The sequence below is a fragment of the Coffea arabica genome, chromosome 8e (genome assembly GCF_036785885.1).
Source record: "Coffea arabica cultivar ET-39 chromosome 8e, Coffea Arabica ET-39 HiFi, whole genome shotgun sequence".
In the NCBI taxonomy this organism is placed as follows: Eukaryota; Viridiplantae; Streptophyta; class Magnoliopsida; order Gentianales; family Rubiaceae; genus Coffea; species Coffea arabica.
This window is the reverse complement of record NC_092324.1, coordinates 34,227,990-34,246,722: the sequence shown is the minus strand read 5'-3', so window position 1 is coordinate 34,246,722 and position 18,733 is coordinate 34,227,990. Positions and strand designations below refer to the sequence as shown.

General features: G+C 36.7%; 1 protein-coding gene and 1 pseudogene across 1 annotated transcript; one reads left to right on the top strand and one right to left on the bottom strand.

Moving 5' to 3' along the window:
- Positions 1-1,155: 1,155 nt before the first annotated feature.
- Positions 1,156-10,213, bottom strand: LOC113704705 (subtilisin-like protease; annotated as a pseudogene).
- A 5,737-nt stretch (positions 10,214-15,950) lies between these two features.
- LOC113729014 (small ribosomal subunit protein eS4-like) lies at positions 15,951-16,631 on the top strand. Its single transcript, XM_072061035.1, has 2 exons — positions 15,951-15,989; positions 16,149-16,631. The coding sequence occupies exons 1-2, from the start codon at positions 15,951-15,953 to the stop codon at positions 16,629-16,631; spliced, it is 522 nt and encodes a 173-aa protein (XP_071917136.1).
- The last annotated feature ends 2,102 nt before the right edge of the window (positions 16,632-18,733 follow it).

Sequence of the window (18,733 nt, the reverse complement as noted above, 5' to 3'; positions counted from 1 at the left end):
ACAGCTGATCCAACAAACCTTGAAACTCATTCACATGGTCAGAGATAGGAGTGCCTGCCTTGTATCTCAACTGCATTAGCTGCTTGAGTAGAAACAATTTATTGTTACCAGTCCTGGAAGCATAGAGTTGCTCAAGTTTATTCCACAGTATTTTGGCATTTGTCTCATTGGCAATATGATTGAGAACATTATCTTCCACCCATTGTCTAATATAACCACAAACCCGTTGATGCTCAAAATCCCATTCTTCATCAGATTTGGATTCCGGCTTTTCCATAGCAAACATAGGTAGGTGCATACTTTTCACAAATAAAAGATCTTTCATTTTACCTTTCCATTTGTGATAATTCAACCCATTCAACAATATCATCTTGCTTGTATTAACCTCCATAAGTCTAACAAATCAGAACAAGCTCTGATACCACTAAGTTGGGAGGTACCGGGTTTATAATAACCACAACACACAGCGAAAACCTCCCTAGTTTGTTAGAATAGATTAGAAACATTAAGCAAGACAAAGATCAGCAACTAACAAAAGATAAATTAACCCACAAACACAAAAAGAAATAACCACATGAAGACACAAAAAATTTTACGTGGAAAACCTCTCCAATGTGAAGAGGAAAAACCACGAGGCTCTTGAGCCGACCACACTTACTCCACTATTACCAATTAAAAGTATAGTACAACTCTCAGAAAATACACAATTGAGATATGGCCTTAAATAATCAACAAAGTCACCAAATCCCAAATAAAGAGCAAAAGCTGTGAAAAATTTCACTAGAAACAGCAGCAGTCCAAAATTTATAACTAAAGGTTGAACCGTTGAAATCCAATCTTCACCGTCCAGAACGTTGAACTGGATGCCCTCTACCTTCAGTTAAAATTTCAGGCCGATCAAACATCGTTTTCTATGTCAATCGGGCGATTTACCGCAACTGCTCAAACCAGAACTTGCTGAAATTTTTCTCCAGAATTTTTCTGAGTTTTTCCCACTTTTCTCCTTCTAGAATAAACCTAATTTGACCTATAAATAGGTAATGCAACTCCTTAATGGGCCTAAATAATTACCCATTAATTTTTGGACTTTTCCACATAAGTTGAGAGCCCAAAAACCCAACATCCACCTAGGTTACTGAGTTTTGCCACAACCTTTTACATAGAATTTAGAATCACTGAAATTAGACTCCTAACAGAGTGTTTGTCTGAATTCCATGTAAGAAGGCCTTGAGAATAGCCAGCACTGCCAGAATTTGCCAATCGGGCGAATGTAACTGTGTACGTGATTTTCTGGTTCAACCCTGAGAAGTTGAGTGTGCTTGGTTCCACAGTCACATCTACACCAGCTGGTGGGGCGATCTGGACTGTGTAAGATGAATTAGCCTCACCAACATTGGTCACTGTCTTTGTATATCTCTCTAAATTTGATCCCAGAATGATGGAAAAAGAAGGATAATTTAGTTGTGCTTCGGGGATACTTGATTCCGCTGAGCAAACTCGCTGGATATTGCAGGATGAGCCTAACAGCTGTGTCATTGTTGTATAGCCCGCATAAATACGGTATGTAGTCATTAGTTTCAATGTCGTAGACTAGTCATGGATTGTTTGCCGCCGATGGGTTCACATGGCCTGCGCCAGTGGCGAAGACATTCCCAGGTTGGAGCGTCTGATCCTCAATAGGCTGGGTTTCAAGGTTCAGGCTATTAGCCGTTGTCACAATTGCAGATTTAATGGCAGCAGGAGACCAATCAGGGTGTTCACTCTTGAGCAAAACTGCGACACCTCTAAGATAAGGACAGGACATTGAAGTGCCAGAGATTATGTTGAACGTAGCTTTTGTATTTGTGTTGTTATCCACAGATTTATGCCATGCAGCAAGGATGTTTACCCCAGGACCTATGATGTCTGGTTTGAGAATGCCAGGGCTTGCCTGATTTGGACCTCTAGAAGAAAATGAAGCAACCACTGGAGCATGAAAATCTCCAATGGCAGTTCCGTTGAAGAATATTGTTGCTGTGGGCGAGTTTGTAGAGCTCGTGTAAGCCATTATCTTGACTGCATCAGCATAACTCACATCTGTTGCAGGTAGAACATGAGCTTCGGCTGATGTTGTATAACCCTCATGCTCCTGGTTCATGATGATCATTGCAACATCACCAGCAGCCTTCACATTTCGCCCTCTGGTAATTGCTGATATCTCACCTGTCTGACATAGCACTACTTGTCCTTTGACATCAACGCTGTTTAATGATTCTGAACTACAATATGCAGCCTCAGATCCAGGATAAACTAGAGGTAACAAGGTTGAAGGGAAGTCCGCAGGTTGGAAAGCTGATTCTCCCTCTAAAACCTCATGATTTCCAAGCAGAGCACTGGCCCTTATCTTTCTGTCTATGCTGCTTGCCCCAAGAGTGAGAACCCACGGGGCCTCGTTAGCCAAAGACTCAGCATGGTTTAAAGTCGCGGTTGTGGTTGCGGTCACAGCCTGGACCATTCCACATCGATCTCGACATATCGGTCGCGTTTGAAATATTTAATATTCTAAAAATGGTAAAAAATATGATAAACAAAAATAATTAAAAAATTAGTAAAAATAATAAAAATTCGAATTGATTCGAGATGACTCGTAGTAATTCGGTGTGACTCAGCCGTTTCAACCTTTCACGATGACGTCTCGACGAGTTGAGTATCTCGGTATCGTTTCATTACGGTATCGTATCGGCGAATGCTGAGATGGTGACGACTTGGCCGAGTCGTCTCTGTCTCGGCCGAGTCTTGGAACCATTACTTGAAGGGCCTTTATTTCCAGCAGAGCAACTAACGAAGATGCTTTCTCCATTGCACGGTATGCACCAATAGCAATATTATCAACGTAGAAAGGTTAGATTCGCTACCAAGTTACCAAGGGAAAGGGAAATCACATCTACTCCATCTGTAATAGCAGCATCCATTGCGGCCAAAATGTCGCCCTCACTGCAATTTCCATCAGTACTACATACTTTATAAATCGCTGAATGATGGATGGTCCGGAGTGATTCCAGTGTCTATGACTCCAATGATCACACCTTTGCCGTAATTGGATTCTTCCCAGAATCCCATATTCTGTTGTAACCCAAGAAAAGCAGGAGAATGAGTCGTGTGCAGAGATACTTTTTGTTGGGGCCGTGCAGATATGAAGCCTTTCTTCTTCTCCATTTGTTTCACCTCTCCCTCAGATAATCTCGCAGCAAATCCTGCGAACACATCGTAATAGGAATAAACAAGCCGGGACGGCAAGCCCTCATCATTTGAGCTTGCTGTGGTTGTTGGTAGAAAAGAAGAATACCGGCTTTCCAAGTCTTCTGATGACTCTGTAACTATTTCAGTATCAGGTGCCTCAACATGAACAATATACGTTTCTAAGCTGCTCATTGGTGGCAAATCACTGGCAATCGTTGCTAAAAAATGGAAGCTGAACGTCCAAATGAGAGTGGAAATAGCCATCGAAGCTATCTTGAAAAAGGACTGATTGAAGCTTCTGCTTTCTAATTTCATTTTTTAGTTAACTGTAAGTAATCTGTCTGAGCCCCTAAATGGAGCAAAGAACTGTGCAGCTTGATTTTGTATTTCAGCTATTGTAGAAAGCTAGGATACGCTAAAGTGGAGCTGCAACTGATACTAAATTTCCGTGTTGAGTGAGTAGGATTCTTCATTGGTCCTTGGATAATTAGCTTGCTGCCCATGAGCGAAGTGGTTGATTGCCAAACTTTTTAGGGGCATGCCCTATCCTTTTCGGCCATTGCCAGTAATAAGGAGAAGTACGTAGTCACGGAAGACTTTCTTGTCTATTTAGCTGACTTAATAGATTTACTTAATTGTTCTTTAGCTGTAAAATTTTTTGGCCAACAAACCTTTTATAAAGGATATATTAAATTACTTTGTATCAATTAATCTTGGAAAAAGAAACTGTACCGTCATAAGAAACAACAAAATTCAATGCTATCGTTTAATATAAAATGTACAATACTAGGAAATTAATTCTCATTGGCCAACTTAGAGAAAATGTACCTCTAAAATTAGGAAATCTCTCAATGATTCTAGTTTCACTTTTCACAAGCCAAAAACGTTAAAAGAAATAATATAAACATAATTATTACTCACATTTTTCCTAAAAAAAATGCAGCATCGAGAAATTGGTTTATACAACTAAATAACAAAATTAAATAGTGAAAACATACTACATTGGCCGAGGAGGCCTTAGTCTAATGGCTAAAATTAAGGGTCCAAAACTTAGAGATTCTAGATTTAAATCTCCCTTCCTCCTCCCCGTTTTATTAGATCTTACCCTTCCCTTGCTAAAAAAAATTAAAATAAAGGTATTACATTGAAGAAATATTTTTGCACTAACCAACCTAGTAATTTTAATTATAATTGTAAAATAAGGGAGTGCTTCATTGTTTCAAAAGTTTTTCACTAACCATCCGTCTTAAAAAGAGAACTATAATATTTCATACTAAATTTTTTTAGTAAAGTAAAATGTACCATTAAAAAAAAGAACTTTTGAACGGGAAAATAGAGTTCTTAGACACAAGTCTAATGATTTTTCTATTGATGATAGTGATAATATCGATAGTAAACAAATCATGCTATCATTTAATATGGAATGTTGACATTGAAAAAAAAGATTTATCAGTGGCAACTCAGAAATTCAAAATAATTGTAATAGTAAACGTTGGTTTCTGAAGAGCCTTCATAGTGGCAAAAATTCCTTCAATTTATAGGTTCAAATAATTAAAGCTGTCAATCTGGAGTAGATAAATATTTTTTTTTCCAATTGTTGTCCTTTCATATTAAATTACAGAACTATTTTGTGATTTAGCAACACAAAGTAGCTTCGTGACAGTAGATTATTTTATCAAAGAAATTGTAAGAATTATTCTTATAGTAAAAGAGACATATAATATTTTAAAAAAATAAACAAATTGAATTGAAGTTGTTATGCAGTTACGTTATAATGAAAGAAAGCTCACTAAATCTTAATTTCTCTGTTTAGTTTGTTAGAGGTTGAGAGAGAGAGAGAGAGAGACAGAGAAGTTTGAATGGAATAATTGATAATTGATAAAGTAATCTGGGTTTAGGAGTGTATTGAGGGAATTTGAGATGAGGTATACTGTGAAGGATCCTAGTGTCAGAAATATGGATCAACTTTTTATCGACTGAAAATGTAATGATTTTTTTATATTAGTGATTTTCAATATATGCCACATGTCTATGATTTGAAATTCAAATTTGAATTCATATTATGTGATATAATTCTAAATCGATTAGTGTAAAAAAAAATTATGCACTAACAATGTATAAAAAATTATCCCAGAAATATTAGAGAACTTATAGGCAAGCTTTTTATTTTATTTTTTTTTATTAAATGGTTTCGGGTGAATCAAGAAATATTAGGGAAGGCTAACACACGCTATAAGTGGAGCTGCATATATACTGAATTTCCGTATTGAGTGAGTAGGACTTTATAGTGCTGCAATGATGCAATTTTCAAGAAATATCACATTCGTCATTGGTCCTTGGATAATTAGCCAACTCTCCTCGAAAAACAGATCATTAAACGCTCCGTGAGTGAGGTAATATCAAATTCGTCATCCGTCATCGCTATCCTTTTCAGCCATTGCCACTAATAAGTGGGGCAATGCGTAGTCACCGAAGACTTTCTTATAGTCCCTATTTGTTTGTTTGGTAGAAAAAAGTTTGAATGGATTGGACTCCAATAATCACTATAAGTCACCATGTTTTGGAAACCATAAGTCAATTATAGAGGCTCTTACACATTGTTTATCAACAGAGATTCATATTGGCAACGAAATTCAAACACACGATCTTTTGTGAAAAAATGGTTCGTGCTTACTAATTGAACTAACCTGTGTAGACTAAAATCCCTATCTGTGGTTTAGGAGAAAGGAAGACTAAGCAGACAGAAGTTACTTTGCTCTTTGGTTTCTCACTAGTCGTTGCATGCGGAAGTAATTTAATGCAATGAGCTCTTCTTTGTCTAAATCAGCTGGCTTGGTTCCTAGACCAAGTTAGCCCATAGTTCAAGAATGTGAGATGATGGAATTTAAGGTCTTTAGCCTAGACAGGTGTGTCTGGATTTGTAGAAATAGTTTCGGGTGAAACAGAAATATTAGGGAAACTTATTGGCAAGATCTTTTTTTTTTCAGATTAAACGATATCTAGAAATATTGACTACTTTCTAGAGCTCCTTGCTGTATTGCTCTCACGCTACCATTCGTTTTCCTTTTGCTAATCGTGAGCAATAGCCGGGTAATGATGGATCATCTGTCACAATTTTGTAGCACTCACAACTATTACGGTGCGTTTATTACGCAGAAAAGGAAAGGGATTGCCGACACCCTTTGTCTTTGAGCTTGGAGACTCTTGTTTCTTGTGCTTATTCAGTCCCCGGAAGTCTTGTCTAATCTACGATCAATTACCTCTGTTTTGAAACTCGGACCGGACCGGCCGGTCGAACCGGGAACCGGCCAGGTAGCCGGTCCGAGTCATATTAAAAAACTGAAATTTTAAAACCCGGTCAAAGCCGGTCAAAAATCGGGTTTGACCGGGAAAAACCGATTTTTCCGGTTCAACATTAATTTTTTTTAAAAAAAATTCAAACTTTTTAATATTATGTTTTGACCCCCTAAATTGTTAAAACTTATTGATATACCTCAAATATTTGATACTTTATAAGTATTGTCCTAAAATTTGATGTTATTTTTCAATTCAATTCATAATTTTAATTCTAAACTTGTTAATATTTATTAAATAATATAAATTGCTACTTGATTGTTCTAATTTCTTTGTATTTTCTTGTTAAATATATTTGAAACATCAAATATATATGAATATACCTTTATTAATATCAATTTATTATTAAATATTATATATATAATATTTTAATTTTTAAATAATTTTTATTTATGACGTCATCCGGTTCGACCCTTATCGACCCCCGGTCGAACCCATTGACCCCTGACCCCTGACCTCGGCCGAGTCACTATCCGGTCCGGTTCTGAAAACATAGTCAATTACTGAAATGCCGTCAACAAAAACATTGATTTCTTGACCCTGTCAACAGCCAACCTGTAGATGTTGGAAAAGTCAGCGGCAAATGAATTTGTCGGGGGCTTATATAAAATTTTACTATAATTTACTATAAAAATTGTGAAAAAACTTTTGAGGTGTATAAAATTCTCCTTTGTTTTTCTCTTTTTATTTTTCTTTTTATTTTTTATTTTTTCTTTTCTTCCCCATCCTCTTTTTTCCCACCCCATTGCTCTTCCTCAGCCCTCCCTCCCCATTGTCGGCCGCTAATAGTACTATTTTTTGTCTTCTCTCTCTCTCTCCTTCCCTCCTTCCTTCCTTTCCTTCCTCATCCTTTCCCTTGTGTAATCTAGTTGCAAGATCAGATCATGCAAGGCGGAAGGGAGGGTTGGGGGGAGGGGAGGAGAGAGATTGTGTAAGAAAAGAAAAGAAAAAAGGAGGCGCCAGCCAACGGTGGGGGTGGTGGTTAGTTGAGGTGGGGGGAAAAAGAAGAAGAAAATAAAGAGGAATTTTTTGAATTACTATACTTAAAATTATTAAAAAATTTGTAGGAAAAAAATTTTGCCAAAAACTTATTTACCAAATTGGGCCGTCATTTGATGGGAAAATGGTTACTTCAAAAAAGTTTTTTTTTTTTTTTTACGGCGTTACTTCAAAGAAGTTTATTTGCAGTTCCTGAATCATTTCGTAGACTACGTGAAGGATTCTATGAAATTGGCTGGGTGTACTTGAAAATTGATTTATGATGGGAAATGCACTCGAAGATTATCCTCTTGTGCTCCACTCACCCTTTTTTCCTTTTTTTTTTTTTTGACAAAAATGCACTGCCATCATTGTGTTCGGTCTCTCCTATCTCACATCCTTCTTTCTCAAAGATTAAGGGGCTCTATAACTATCAATGGCGATTGTACACTACAATGTATTCCTTCAAAAAAAAAAAAAAACACTGCATTGTATGTATTAGTACAACAAATATAGATGCTAGAACAATTATTATCATTATGGTTGCTATTATAAAAGTATGGTGAGTCACTACAAGAATTTTGGTCATCAGTGACAACTACCTTTCGCCACAAAATATCAAAAAGTCATCACTGATGACCATTATTGACAACATTTCGGTTGTCGCAGGGTCGTCACTGAATCTCCGTCGGTAAAAGTAAACAGTGACAACTTTAAAGTCGTCAGTGAATAGAGAGTTTTTTATGACAATACAGGTCGTCAGTAAAAGCAGAAAGTAGACAGTGACGACCCTAAAGTCGTCAGTGAATAAAACTTTTTTATGACAACCTATATTATCAGTAAAAGCTATAAATCTAGTGACAACATCTTTTCTTGTCAATGGTGCATGAAGGAACGGTAGTGAGGGTATATGGGAATTAGTGACAACTTTGTTGTCAATAAACCCCTTATCAACTGTGACTACAGCCCCTTATCAATGGACAGTTTTGATTGAGTGACAATAACAATTGTCAATAAAGACTATTCTGCCTGAAAAAATACTACTCATTTACAGCACCTTACACATGATTTTCCTACTACAATAATATCTAAAAAATGAAAACATCGGTAATGTTTAATAAATAACAAACGTAGGCACCCGTTACAATAGAAAATGCCAGAATAACATATTAAATATTCAAATATCATAAATAAGTGCAACATCATAGTACAAATATTTTCATAAGTTTCAGTAGAACAAATACTACTCATAAGTCAAAGCTGCACTAAAAAACATATTCCAAGTCCCAAAACATTTTCTGTGCTACCGAAACATTTTCTAAACTTAAGACAGCACTATAACCACAGTTTTTGAGTCGACATGTAAGCCGTAATGCTAATTTTCTTCGAAACCTCCAAAATGAGCAGTATATCTGCAATAAAGTAGTAAAGTTATTAGTAGATGATAGAAAAATTTAAATGGTGCATAGAAGACCTTGAAATCTGAATATACAGGATACAGGATACAAAATACAAAATAAATGACTAACAGTACAAAAAGAAAGTTCATGGTCACAAAGAGAAAATGCTTTTTAAGATCAGTTAAGAATAAGCAGTGCATAAAAACACTAACGAGTTATTAAATATTATGTGCGTGTGTGGTTCTGGGAATTTGGTTCAAAAGTTTTAGTAAACTTCCTCTCCTTCATTTGGGCCGCAAAGCAGGAATCAGTGCAAATAAAGACATCAGTATATCAGTTTAAGCTTCTTTAGATGTCGAGGAAGTAATTTACATCAGAATAGAGAATATGCCTGCAGTTAATGTATTTAATTTCGGGATTAAACACCGTATCATATTCATTAATCAATACCAACGTTATTGTTCCATAAGTTTAAAGTTCTTCTAGATTTGTCCAAGCAGTAGCTTTAAATCATCAGTAAGTCATGCAAACGTGTCAAGCTACATATGCGGCTGCAGAATTGACAGAGAATTATGATTTATGAATGTTCTACTCAAACTCTTGCCATGCGAGGGGGCGAAAAACACAAAGTTGCAATTCGGACAACTCCAGCAAAAATAAAAATGAAAACAAACATGTGAAATAAAGTTACAATTCGCCCGCATTAAGTGCAAATAGATGCAGAAATATGCTACCACAGGCTTGGTGTAACAGCAGATTAAACAAATTCCAGTAGATCCAGTGAAAATGAAAAAAGCAACGAAATGTCTTCATAGCAGAGATAATATTGATATTAACACAATAAATTAACACAATAAAGCAACGAAATGTCTTCATAAGTTTAGAATTGCTTACCAAGCAGTACGTTCAGATGTGCCTTCATCGACTTGCTTGTTGGCTTGCAGCTGTGCTTTCAAAGATTTAAGGAGATCTTGCATTTCACTTTGTTGGTTGTGCATTTCACTTTGCTGGTTCACAAGCTTCTCCATAAGTTGTTGTTGAGATTGGACTGTTATTTCCAACTCAGCTGAGCGCTTCTCCGCTTGTTCTGCTCTTTTCTTGAAATCATCTATCTCTGCGAGCTTTTGGGCAATTATTCCAGCTTTGGAGGGACCACGGCCATGTACATATCCGGTTACACGTCCAGTTACTTCAATGGAAATGTCTTCTTCAGTCCTATTTGCACCACTGGATTCAGATTCCAACTTTTTCTCCTTCATCATGCTCTGTCACAAAGGTAAATTCTGAAGTTAGACGTTGATAAGACATGTACAACAATATTAGAGTACCAATTCCATTTTTCTTACTAAGTTCATAGCAGATGTTTTGTCAACCATTGCATTCTTCTTCCTGCTGTAGTGGGTGATGTCATAAAGTTCTATTGGTCCAACTTCCCTCCCCTCTTGTGCTTCTTGTTACATTAAAAAGTTAAATAACCTGTCCAAGCAATCCAAAGGACATGTCTTCAAGATAATCAATTACCCGGTCAGCTTTATGACGAAGAAAGGATTTTGTTCCAGCTGTATGAGCAGTTTTTTGCTTTGATCTATTGATCTTGTTCCTCTCACTTATCTTCTGTACTTATCAAGTTCAGCCGTGATCAAAATTTCACATGAAAAAAACATGGAGAAGCTCAAAAGTAAATAATCAAAAATCGGACTCTATACCATAAAATTTGGACTACAGAAATAGTCACAAAGGTAAATCCAATCAGATTCTTGAACATATTGTGGACGATTTGCAAGTGCTTCCTCTTTTGTACTAAATTTCTTGAAAATCATGTGAAAATTGTATCGTCGACTTCTGTACTGTGTATTTAACTGCTTAAGAAGTGCTGGCTTAACATGTTCTCCTTCATCATAAGCAAAACTATTCTAAAATATGAGTGAAAAATTCTGTAAATGTCAGAAAAAGTGCATAAATGACCTGTTGCAGAACTATTTGTACCCAAGTCAAGAAGAAAAACAAGCCTTCAAACCAATTTCACTTACATTAACAAGTTTTAGCATTCCTTCTCTATCAGATTCTTGGAGTTTGGACGATTTTTCTGCTTTCCATTTGCCATATTTGCGAATGACACAACTTGCCTCTGAGATATATTGTTGTGCCCCTTCTCCAATTACTCTTCCACTAACTTCAGAGACCTGGACTTTTACCTTTTTGCCGGCCTTCTTTTCCTTGGACAGTGCAATATTGCGAGTATATCCTCTTTTCCTAGTTACATTGATGCCATCTACCAAAACATAGTACACAGTTAAATAGATGTGAGTGGAAAAATCTGACATGAAAGTAGCTGTGTAATATAAATTACAAGCAAATCTTATATACCGGTATCATTCTATTGAACATCCTCGCTCTCATTATTCTGGTCACTTCCACAACCAATGGACTGGTTAGATCCGACTTGTACTGAAGATGGAGTAGTATCTTGTTGTTGAACAGATGTGGGAGTTGTCAACTCATGTCTCGATGATCTTGTAGCAGTTTTGCGACCATTTGAGGTAGTAGGACCCTAAAATCCAGCCAACTACACATTAGAAAGTGATTTTTCGAATATTGCCAACTACCAAAAGTAAGAACTAACCTCAGTCTCATCAAATAGGCGAATTTGAACTGACTTTCTAGATAGGCTGAATTCAGCACCATTATTGGCATTGCTAGCCAGACTACCTTTTGGGACACCAACTTGCTACAGTGAAGTAAGAAATACACAGCAGAGCAGATGCTTAATTGGTTAGAACCAATGGTATAAAGAAGTGAAGGTACAAGTACATAGTTGAGTCAATTTTCCTTACTTGTTCACCTATTTTTTCTCTAGCTTCTGCTGCATTAGGCATTTCAGCACCTCGAGTTGGTCGCATAGGACATTTTCCTTTCTTCCCTGGTCCAGCCATGTAACTACATCGAAGAAAAAAATATCAGTCAGCGATGCATTTAGACTATGTCTAGAAAGCCATGGCATGGTACAATTACCAGCAATCAAAGGAGGAACTTAATTAATATGCCTTGTATTTTACAATAGATATTGCAAATTAGAAGTTAAGAGTGACTAAAAATAATTCAAGATAAGAAATACACTTGATATGAATCAAAAGTTACATGGTAACTACAAATAGAAACTGAAAATGTTATTTACAACATCGTTTAGTCAGACTCATAGTCATCACTTTCCACAAATTTTTCACTTTCATCTTCACTCGAGCTCAATTGCTGAATCTCATCATCATCAACAAAAAAATCATCCATTTTCCTGGCACGTTTAGCCGAAGAATCAGAATTTAGGATGCCAGTTTCTATAGCTTCATCAGCTAGCATATCGCCTCTTCTCAAGTTAGACAAATCGACATTCTCTTGAACCCCAATTAGGTCTTCAAGATAATCTTCTTGATAAGCCTCTTCCTCTTCACATGATTTATCTTCATCCTTTTCAACTACAGCATATGATGAACGAGGACAGACTGACTCGACAACATGCCAATCACCTCCAAGCCTCATATCCTTTACGTAAAAGACCTGTTCAGCTTGGGAAGCGAATACAAATGGCTGGTCTATATACCATTTTTTTTGACAAATTGATGCTGCTTAGATTACTCTGTTTGTCTATTTTAAGACATGAGCCATTTTTTAAGTCCCACCAATCACACTTGAACAGAACTACTCGGCTTTGACTGAAGGAGTATTCAACCTCTAAGATATCTGTAATAGCAACATAGAAGTTTATTTCTACATCAGCATGCTCACCCTTCACCATAATGCCACTATTCTGGGTTTTTCTGTCTACCTCACGTGTTTTGGTATGAAATCTAAATCCATTGACATTACAACCAGGATATTTGATCACTCTAAAATCCAGTCCTTTGGCCAAAGACAACAATTCATCACAGCATCTGCCTTGTGTATGCATGTAAGTGACCTATACAACCCAAATAAGAAATTAGAATGACTGAACAGAATAACAACTATATAAATACCACAAGTTTCCTAGTAGTTTGTTCCATACTTACACGCTCTTCAAACCACTTTGGAAACTCTAAATCGTGCATCTGCTCTACATTCGACACATTTTGCTGCTAAAGCAATTCTTTGTGCATCCTATACAATAGTATTATTAGTTATCTATGTGCTACGGTTAGTGCTATAATTGACTAAACATATAACACTTCTCATATGTATAAGGTAATAAATTTATTACCTTATGTAATCATCAATTTCTTCACAATTTTTCAAGATGAATAAATGTATTTTCATCAACTCTGATTCACTTAAGCAACAAAATGTTGCTGCCCCAAAAGGCCGAGCCACTCCAGAAAAAATAGACAAATTTCCAGCAGCCTCAAAGCGTTCCGTGTTTCTTTCTGGTTCATTAAATATTGTAGGAACATTGTGCAAGTACCTAGAAATGAATGTCAGACATTCATCATCCAAGTAACGCTCAATAATGCATCCTTCTGGTCGAGCTCTGTTGTGCACATAACCTTTGTATTGACCCATTTTTCTGTGTCACAAAAATGCAGCCATAAGATGTCATAGCAGTAAGACCCTATGAAGCAACATAAGATTCAGTCTTAAAATAGCCTTTACACTACCTCTCGAATGGGAACATCCACCGGTATTGTGCTGGGCCAGCAAGTTTTGCTTCAGCAGGTAAATGGACCATTACATCGAAGAAATTTGGAGGGAAATTTTTTTCAAGTTTGCAGAGTATTACAACAATGTTTTTCTCCTGTGCATCTAACTCATCTACGTAAAGAGTCCTGGAACAAATTTTCCTAAAAAAATTGCTTAGTTCTACCAAAGTTTGGGAAACATCCTTTGGCAGCATGCCTCTAATTGCTAATGGAAGTAGACGTTGCAAGAATACATGATAATCATGACTCTTCATCCCTGAAATTTGGCACTCTTTTGGCTTAACACAATGAGATATGTTTGAGGCAAATCCATCGGGGAACTTGAGTGAGCTCAAAAAGTGGCATAGTTTTTGTTTTTCGCTACGGGAAAGAGTGTAGCATGCAGCGGGCATCACCTTTGAATCCCTTCGAGTTTGAAGATGCAATTCATCCCTCAATCTCATTTCCTTCAAATCCTCTCTAGCTTGCCAAGTGTCCCTATTTTTGTGTCCCGTACCCATCACTGTACTCAACAAAATTTCACACACATTCTTCACGATATGCATAATGTCCAAGTTGTGTCTAATTTTGTTAGTGCTCCAATATGGCAGCTCAAAAAAAATGCTTTTCTTCAACCAATTTGACTGATTTTGCATGCTTTTTCTTTTCTTCTCTTTAAGCAATTCAGGTGCCTTACCAAACACCATTTGATCAAACTCTTGAAGTTGTTGCAAGATTTCTTCACCAGATAAAGTTCTAACAGGTTGTCTAAGATCACTCTTGCCATCAAATGACTTTCTTTCTCTACGCCATTTATGGTCCGCTGGCAAAAATCGCCGGTGCCCCATATAGCAACATTTTAATCCATTTCTCAGATATACACTAGTTGTATCATCTAAACAAACAGGACAGGCCTTATATCCTTTCGTACTCCATCCTGACAAATAGGCATATGTTGGAAAATCACTTATAGTCCACAATAGAGCAGCCCGTAACATATATTTTTCTCCCACAGCTGCATCATAAGTCTCAAAGCCAGTGTCAAAAAACTCTTTGAACTCATCAATTAGAGGCCTAAAAAATATATCCATATCATTTCCTATGCATTTAGGACCTGGAATAATCATTGATAACAGGAAAAAAGGGTCCTTTAAGCATTTCCAAGGTGGTAGATTGTAAGGAACAAGGATTACATGCCATATACTATATGCATTATTCATGTTTCCATCAGTTGAAAGCCCCAACCTAACACTACGAGGATCTTTGGCAAAAGATGGGTGAGTGTTATCAAACTCCTTCCAAGCTATTGAGTCAGCAGGGTGTGTCATTGTGTTTTTCTTGGGAACGCGTCTCTCTTTATGCCACCTCATATCTTGAGCTATCTCCTTGTTTATGAATAGTCTTTGCAACCTTGATTTTAAGGGGAAATAGCGAAGCACTTTTCTAGGAATTTTAGAACCCGGGGATTTATAACGAGACGCTTTACATTTTTCATTTGGGCAGTGATTGAGGCTTTTATTTTCTTTCCAATAAAGTGCACAATCATTTTCACATGCATGTATTTTTTCACACTTGAGTCCTAGCTCACGAATTAAATTTTTTGCATCATAGTATGAGCTAGGAATTGATGCCATGGGAAAGACTTGAATGAGGAATTTCAGCAGCATATCGATGGATTTGCAAGTCCACCGATTCATAGTTTTCAAATGAAGGATATGGACAACAAAGGAAAGTTTTGAGTACTTATCACAACCCGGGTAGAGACTTTTTTTAGCTTCAGATAATAATCTAAGAAACTTACTTGCTTCCCCCTCTTGCTTATTTGGTATATCCCTATTATGGTCCCCCGAATTTCTCCAATTCTCACCAAAGTTTGCAGTACCAACGTCATTTAACATTTCTTGAATATCATCTGACTCACTATTTTCTTCATCTAAAACTATGTTATCATCTTCATCCTCATCAGAATCCTCAAACCTTTCACCATGATATACCCACCTAGTATAGCTCTCAACAATTCCCCCACACAAATGACTTTTCATGACCTCCATAGTTTGATCCTCAAAGTTGTTGCACCCTTTACATGGACAAGGGAGCTTATATGTGGGATCCTTGCCTAAATAAGCAAACTCAACGAATTCTTTCACTCCTGCCAAATATCTAGGATGCAAGTAATTTTTAATTGTCATCCAACTCCTATCCATGTTTTTTCAAAAGCACCGTTGATCCTAACACAAAAAAATATGCAACCATGATATTACAACAACACATATAATAAATATAGGAAATTAATCTTCCCATACAACAATAATAAAAATTAAGGCAGATAGGAATTAAAATAAGACTGTGTGCAATGCAAGACACAAACTCGTCCTACAAGCTGAATAAGACTGTGTGCAATGCTTTTGGTCAACTTTAACCAAAAGCAAATTTAAGATGGTAACCTTGACTGAAATCAATTCCGGAGTCTTGTGAGATTTTCTTGGCAAGCACTACTGTATCCCGGGCCACACAGACAATGATCACCATATCAGCTTAGTTAGCAACATAGCCAGGGCCAGCTAATCAAACCAGAAGTTTCAGGGATGAGGAGGCAAAGTTTAAGCTGTGTAAGGTTCGATCAGTACAGTTTGGACAGAAGGGCATTCCATACCTGAATACCTATGATGGTCGTACCATTCGTTACCCAGACCCACTCATCAAGGCCAATGACACCATCAAACTTGACCTGGAGAACAACAAGATTACTGAATTCATCAAGTTTGATGTTGGGAATGTTGTCATGGTGACTGGGGGAAGGAACAGAGGTTGGGTTGGAGTAATCAAGAATAGAGAGAAACATAAGGGAAGCTTTGAGACCATCCATGTCCAAGATGCCACAGGTCACGAGTTTGCTACTTGTCTTGGTAATGTCTTCATCATTGGAAAAGGTGCAAAGCCCTGGGTGTCTCTTCCAAAGGGCAAAGGTATCAAGTTGACAGTTATAAAGGAACAAAGGAAAAGGATTGCTGCCCAGGCGGCTACTACTGCCTAATTTTTCTACTATTAGCGTCTTTGGGAGGGTAACATTTTACTTGCAAAACTAGTATTAAGATGTTGCAATTTTTGAGTTGGGTTTAATGTTTTATTTGTCTTGTTTAGTTACAGTTTTGGACATTAAATATTTGTGTTGGCGCGGTGATTGCACTGCTATCTAGAACCCTACAGTTACAGGTTTAAAAAAAAATACATATAGATATATGACTAGTTTCTGATAATGTGCCGCCATTGATGTTCTTTTGTATGTATATTAATTAGCAATATTCTGTGCCACAAGCAAACAAGGATTATGTGCCCCTACAGTGTTCAACTTTCACTCATTCCCACTTTTTAGCTAAGTTTATCAGAATCTGTCCAACTAAGTAACAAAACCTGGTTAATGGATGGATAAGCATCGAACTTAGTCCAGCTTAGCCTGTCAGATGCTGTCTTAATTTGCTTAATCACTCTGGCAGCGAATCAACACTGGATTTTTTTGTTTTTTTGGTTAGAGGGTACTACGACCAACAAACTCGAATCAAATAGGTTTCCCTCCCCAGCAAACAGTTATTCCAGCCCCATAAACCCTTTTTTTTTCTCTTAAGACTCAATCCTGTCGCTCTAAGGACTCCTCTAAATTCAAACTGCTTCAGCTCTTATCACTCATTAGGTGTTCAAGTCAAACATACAAACTCCAAAAGCTAAATGAATAACACAAAACAATGAAACAAAACTAAAAAGCGAAGAAGGAATAAAAATGAAAAAGCACTACCAACATGATGTGCGGGCACTCTACTTTTCAACATCAGTCAGATTGTTTACATCCAAGCAAAAGCTCATTAATTACAGCATTCGTTAACAAATTTTATAGGTAAAATCAAGTTTCATCTTTTGAGCAAATACAGTAGCAGTAGTAATGCTAAGTTCCATACATTCAACAAATTCTTCAAACTGAAATTCTTAATGGGGCCAAAAAAACAAAGATCTTAAAAAGTCCCTCAGGGTCAGAATTTAGGTAATGAAAATACAAGATTGCATTTGCCTTCCGCGGCCTATTACGAACCCATACATACCCACAATCCAATCCCACTAAAGCCTTTTATCTTGTACAAGAAAATGTTGACCAAAAATTAATAAGGGTAAAACCTACAAGTAAGCATATTCCAAAAGGAGGAGATGCCGCCATCCATAAATCAAATGAAACCCAAAAAACTGGACTGAAATTTTTGGCAAAAAAATTAATTAGGACAAACCATTTGGGGGAAAATTAGGGAGGCAAAAGAGAATCAGCATACCTTTTTTTGTAGAGAGTTGCTGCTAAATGTGGTCTTCTATTTCATCATTTCCGAGCCAAGATCGATTAGCAGATGGCGAGGAGATGTTTCTTGGTTCTCGGGGAGGAGATGTTTCCGGCAGAGATGAGTAGTGTGTTTTTTGGTTCTCGGCAGAGATGAGGAGCAGTGTGTTTTTTGGTTCTAAGTGTTGCTTGTTGGCTGTTGGCTCATGGCTGGTAGTGTTTTGTTCGGTGAATGACTAAACATGACCGCGAGGTGTTGGTTTCACTAAGTGTTCAAGTCAATTCCGCGCTTCTCCTCAAACTATTGACTTTGAATGAAATTTCAATTCCTTACATTTCCCCCCCTACTCGTACCAAAATTTCAACCCAAGTTTTTTAGTTTTGAATTAATATTTTACTAATATATTATTACTTGCAACTTTTAAATATTTTTGTAAAAATATTCATAATAGGTAATTTTTTTATGACATCAAACAGTTGATCCCATATTAATATTGATATCACTTTCTCAAAATTGTGAACTAAATTACAACTTACTTATCTTTCTTTTCATTATTTTTGCCCAAAACTCCAGAATTTTTTTTATTTTATAATAAGGAGAGATGATTTGTTTCAAATGGTTAATTTCACTTCAAATTATTGCAGTAATATTAATTTACATGACAAAATTTGAGTTCCTAATAGTTAAAAAATCATTAGAGAGCAAAAACGGAATAACAATTGGTTGTCACTGATGACCAAATTTCTTGTAATAGATTTGCAAGATATAGATTTATGGGTAATTTCCTTTTTTTTTTTTGCTTTCACATATTTAATTTATG

Bases quoted from the DNA above. Each gene is read 5' to 3' on its own strand.
- LOC113729014 (XM_072061035.1), top strand. From the start codon at position 15,951: ATGCAAGACACAAACTCGTCCTACAAGCTGAATAAGACT. The intron at 15,990-16,148 runs GTGTGCAATGCT...TTAGCAACATAG, and splicing joins CCTACAAGCTGAATAAGACT to CCAGGGCCAGCTAATCAAAC.